Below are 5096 nucleotides of genomic sequence, written 5' to 3' on the forward strand. Positions count from 1 at the left end.
TCTTCTGCAACCACCAGTAGTTATATATTTTCAATATATTTTGTAATGCGCAGTTCTTAACATGTTAATGTAGTTTAGTTAAATATTCCATGTCTTCGTAAACTGCATCCAAAGTCTCGATGTATTAGGTGTACAACTTTGCTTCCGCCGTTTTCCTACAGATGGCTTTAGCGGTAAGTGGTGGTCGAAATAAATAGATCATAGACGTCATATAATAAACTTGGGCATCTTTCAACATAATCCCATAGAAATATTAGTCGATTTGTGTCTGCATCATAAAGTTATTCTCGATTGAAAATGTCAGTTTACGAGCCAAATTTTCGTCATTTGCGGGAGGTTTTAATTTTTTGCTTCAATATGAAGAAATCTGCGGCTGAGGCTCATCGAATGCTCTCAAATACTTATGGTGAGGCCGCTATTAGTGAAAGAACGTGAGTGATTTCAACGCTTCAAGAACGGTGATTTTGACATCCAAGGTCATGCTCTGTATTTGGTGAGACCAGCTCGGCGTAGTGTATTATGAACTGTTAAAACCGACTGAAACAATCACAGGCGATCGGTATCGAATTGATGCGTTTGAGCCGAGCATTGAAAGATAATCGGCCGCAATACAACGAGAGACACGATAAAGTGATTTTGCAGCATGACAATGCTCGACCCCATGTTGCGAAAGTGGTCAAGACATACTTGGAAACGTTGAAATGGGAAGTCCTACCCCACCCGCCGTATTCTCCAGATGTTGCTCCCTCTGACTATCACTTGTTTCGATCAATGGCACACGGCCTGGCTGATCAGCACTTCCGGTCTTATGAAGAAGTAAAAAATTGGATCGATTCGTGGATAGCCTCAAAAGATGACCAGTTTTTTCGACGCGGGATTCGTACGCTACCCGAAAGATGGGAGAAAGTAGTGGCCAGTGATGGACAATATTTTGAATCATAAATGTATAACCAGTTTTTTACAATAAAGCCTCGAATTTTGGAAAAAAACGGCGGAAGCAAAGTTGTACACCTAATATATTTAGCACTTTTAAGAGTTGGAATTTTTGTGACTCATGATGCCTTGGTCCCCTACGCACTCTAGATCGGCATAGATGAATGGCACTCGTTCCTTATTGCAGTGGTTTCCAAACTCGAGTCACTCGAAGCACGACTACTTGCTGTCTAGTATATTGAAAAAGTCTTCGTACTTTCTGACGAGATACATTCCTTCAATGCTAATATATGGCTAAAGCACCATCCGCTCTATCTGTTGTATAATAACAGCAGATTATGCAGTGTTTAGTACGAATGTTCAACGCACGAATTTCCGAAAACTGCACAAATTTCTATGCGTGATCCGTATTGTATTCGCTCAAATTATTAGCACCTCCAATATTGTCGGATTGTATTTCTTCGTTGGACGATTCTTGGTCTTTTATTTATGTCTTCAAATTCTACTTATTTTGTTTCAAACAACTTGTCTGTATTTAGATCGTTCATGTCCTCGACGTTCACGCGATGGTCAGCTATACTTTTTCACGTTACTCTTATTCCGATTCGGTAAACTTCCAAGATTTTTCCTTTGCCTAGGCACTAACTGAGATGCGTGTTATTTATAACCCGTATACATTTCATTTATGATTTCTTTGTCCCTTTCTCTAGCCCCTATTAGATCATAATATCGATGATTATTCTTCGCCTAGAAAAAATATCATTGTCGATGCTTCTCTTAACGTATTGAGACATGTCATCGATCTTGTGGTTCTTCCCTAGAAAACTCGGCTACGGTGGCTGTGACAGCGGCAATGACTACTGATCCCGCATCAGGCGACGACGATTCGCAGCGGCGACTAGATACCAAACACGTGACATGATGACACAATATTATTATACATTATTATTATACATTAATATTAATGTTATATAAATACTGATATCAATGTTTATCTAAACACTGATGTTATCGACTGATCCCGCGTGAGGTGGCGATGGCGGCGGCGGTGGCAGGGCCCCAATGATATACGTGACGCATGGCGACACGTAATATTGATGTTTATCAATAATATTGATGTTTATGTAAACAGATATTGTGCGGCGGCGGCGGTGGCAACGGTGGCGGTCCCAATGATACGTGATGTCACAACATGGCGGCATGTATCAATAATATTGATGTTTATGTATCAATAATGTTGATGTTTATGTATCAATAATGTTGATCAAAAATGTTGTTGTAAACACATATCAATGTTTATGAATATCAAAATCATCGACCGGGGACCTTTTCCGTGTGGCTCCCTCACCTATCCCCGCGCTTATACCCGTGCCCGTGATGTCATCCCCGCGACGCGAGCACCACCTACTTGTCGCTGTATTTATGATTCCCTCTCCGTGATGGCATCCCTCGTGCCTACGAGTACTCATCGCGCTTACAGATCCTCCTCGCTTACAGATAGTTCAGAATCGCTACTATATCCCTACTTATCACTTGTCGAAAAATATTTTTCGATATCTTGTAGACTAGGTTACTAAGGCAGCCGTACCTACTCGAACACCTACAATTTTACATAATAAGAAAATTATATATGTTCGAGTAGGTACGGCTGCCTTTGTAACCATACAAAAGATATGGGAATATTTCTTGACAATTGATACCAAAATTAAGTAGTAGACAAAAATTCAATCTTATCGCTTTTTTTTCAATAGATCTTTACCACTTTGATCCAGTACAGTGATCCCTTGCACCTTTCTGAGAGGTATAGAAGTTTCCATCCGTCTTGGAATAAGGGTATTAACTATCGATTGCAATAACAATCAACCTTAACGCTTTCAGTGAAAATATTCAAAATCTACAGTATTTTGGAAAGCCCATCTCCTCTTCAAGGAACCGTGACTGTCTTTATATATATTTCACTTTTTAATGTTTTACATGAAATAAAAGATTAGCCATTTATTCTTACACTTGTCGAAATGAGTAACAAAATTATTACAGTGGCCTCTTGGCTAATCTAAAACAGTATTTGCAGTTACGCGTACACGCATTTATTTTTATATTCCCACGAAATAAAAAATAGACGAGAAATGACGCTAGTGTTTCATGTCAGAGATACTTGCTTATGTAGCCTATATTGCATATGAAATTAGAAATAAAGTTCTATCTCAACATACGAAGCGTGAAAATTCTGATTTTTTTGTTAAACAATTAATCTATTTCTTTCCAGAATACGGCGAACGGATTGTCATACGCCAATGTTCTACTCCATATCATGACGAAATTGACATCATCGATGGCCAATGCGGCAATTCCATGATACAACCAGGACGTGATGTAATCGAATCTTGCCACATCTGCAGCAGCGATTTATGCAATTCCGCAACGACCATCTCCGCGATGAAATTGCTTTACATCATTGTAATAATATTTCTTGCCTGTACTTTCCACCAGTCGAAATATTTTCTTTATAATAATCTATAGTTAAAAAAAAAGATAAGAAAAAAATAAAAAGAACAATCCGAACAATATCTATGAATACTTAATGTCAGCTCGTCTCCGGAGCCAAAACGCAAAGCCATCAACGAAAAAAAATTTAATATAAATAAGATTCAGGGACTGTAAAGTGTTGATAAATGTCTCGGATGCATGTCAACACTATACAGTCCCTAAAATCTTATCTACATTGAATTTTTTGTGACAATGGTTTTGCGTTTTGGCTCTGAAGCTCAAATTGAACAGGCTTGCTTAATGTTATAAATCTACGACTAACAAACTTTCACTGCGTGAAACAAATGTATTATTTCCCAACTTGATGGTGATTCAAAAAATGTATAAAAAGTGCGGTTAAAAGAAGTCTCGGATAATTTTCTCCCATTTCAAGAACAATCCACTATTATCGCGAAACGAAAATTACAAACTAGAAAGCGCACAAACTTTATATTAATTCAATTGAATTGTTGAAGTACAAAATAAAAGACTTAACATAATTATGTGTAGACCCGATTTTTCTTTCAGAATGTTTTAAACTTAACGAGCTATAAGAATATTTGAATTATCTAATGAATCGAAACAACTCAACTCTATGTATTATTTCTGCGCACTCGACAAATCGTTGCATGTAATAAATATGCCATATGTTATAGAACGATTCGGATCTAGCATCTTTAAATTTCATTTTTATTATTGATTTTTACCTTGATGTTTCGCTTTAAGATATTATTTTCGTTTCCTTTTGTTATTTTTGGTTTTTTTTTGCCATAAGAGTACCTTAAGTAGATAATAATAAATAATTAGAGAGAGCTTATCAGATATCTCCATCCAGTGTAGTAATTAAAATAATGGATAAATTATTCTCAAAGAATTAGCGATGCCAACAGACATAGGCTATATTAGGGTTATAAAAAGAAAATGTTTTTTAAATATAATTTTGTACTTTTTTTCTTTAAACATATTTTTAATGTTCTGAACTTTTAAATAGTATAAAGCTCATTCTACAAAAGCGTAAACGTAATTGTAAGTGATTATATAAGTTATAAAAATTGATCAACATTCGAATTTGAGGTGAATATTCGATTAATCAACGACTACAACAATATTACATCCAGACTCCAAGATTCTTTATTTCATGGAAAACGGGAACTAGAAGGAGGCAAGGAAGAATGTAACTCACACTGTTCTCTTGTAACTTATCGCTCTGTGGATGCGTGCCATATGTCGGAAGCACTCGAGCAAGCCTTCGGTAACGGTGATTCGAAAAACGTTGGTAAACGCAAATATGAAGCACTATTACGCCGACCGAGAGAGAGCAACCGTTGATCCATTATTTTGGTCAAGGAAATTAATTGTTTTGACCAGGGATCGGACCCGTATAATCCTTGGGAAGATGGAACGAATCAGAAGAGTGCTGAATAAATATTAGTCTATTTATTTTATTTTATATATATATATATATATATATATTTATGTATAAAATAAATCCTTATGTGATCGATCAGTATAAATATTTACATTTAATTATTTATGTACTATTTATTTAGTAACAATTACCGTATGGACATGAGTTTGTGTTGAATGAGGAAGTGGGGTATGTGGATTGGATTGCCTTTTCTATGAATAAAAAAAGT

General features: G+C 36.3%; 1 protein-coding gene across 1 annotated transcript in view; it reads left to right on the forward strand.

The window, feature by feature from the left end:
* LOC108687084 overlaps nucleotides 1-3962 on the forward strand; it is a 92594-nt gene extending 88632 nt beyond the window's left edge. Inside the window, exon 3 of the mRNA XM_018192687.1 lies at nucleotides 3200-3962. Coding sequence (XP_018048176.1) covers nucleotides 3200-3453 — 254 coding nt within the window. The 3' untranslated portion in view covers nucleotides 3454-3962. The remainder of the gene's footprint in view (nucleotides 1-3199) is intronic.
* The last annotated feature ends 1134 nt before the right edge of the window (nucleotides 3963-5096 follow it).

The sequence above is a fragment of the Atta colombica genome, unplaced genomic scaffold (assembly GCF_001594045.1).
Source record: "Atta colombica isolate Treedump-2 unplaced genomic scaffold, Acol1.0 scaffold2, whole genome shotgun sequence".
NCBI lineage: Eukaryota > Metazoa > Arthropoda > Insecta > Hymenoptera > Formicidae > Atta > Atta colombica.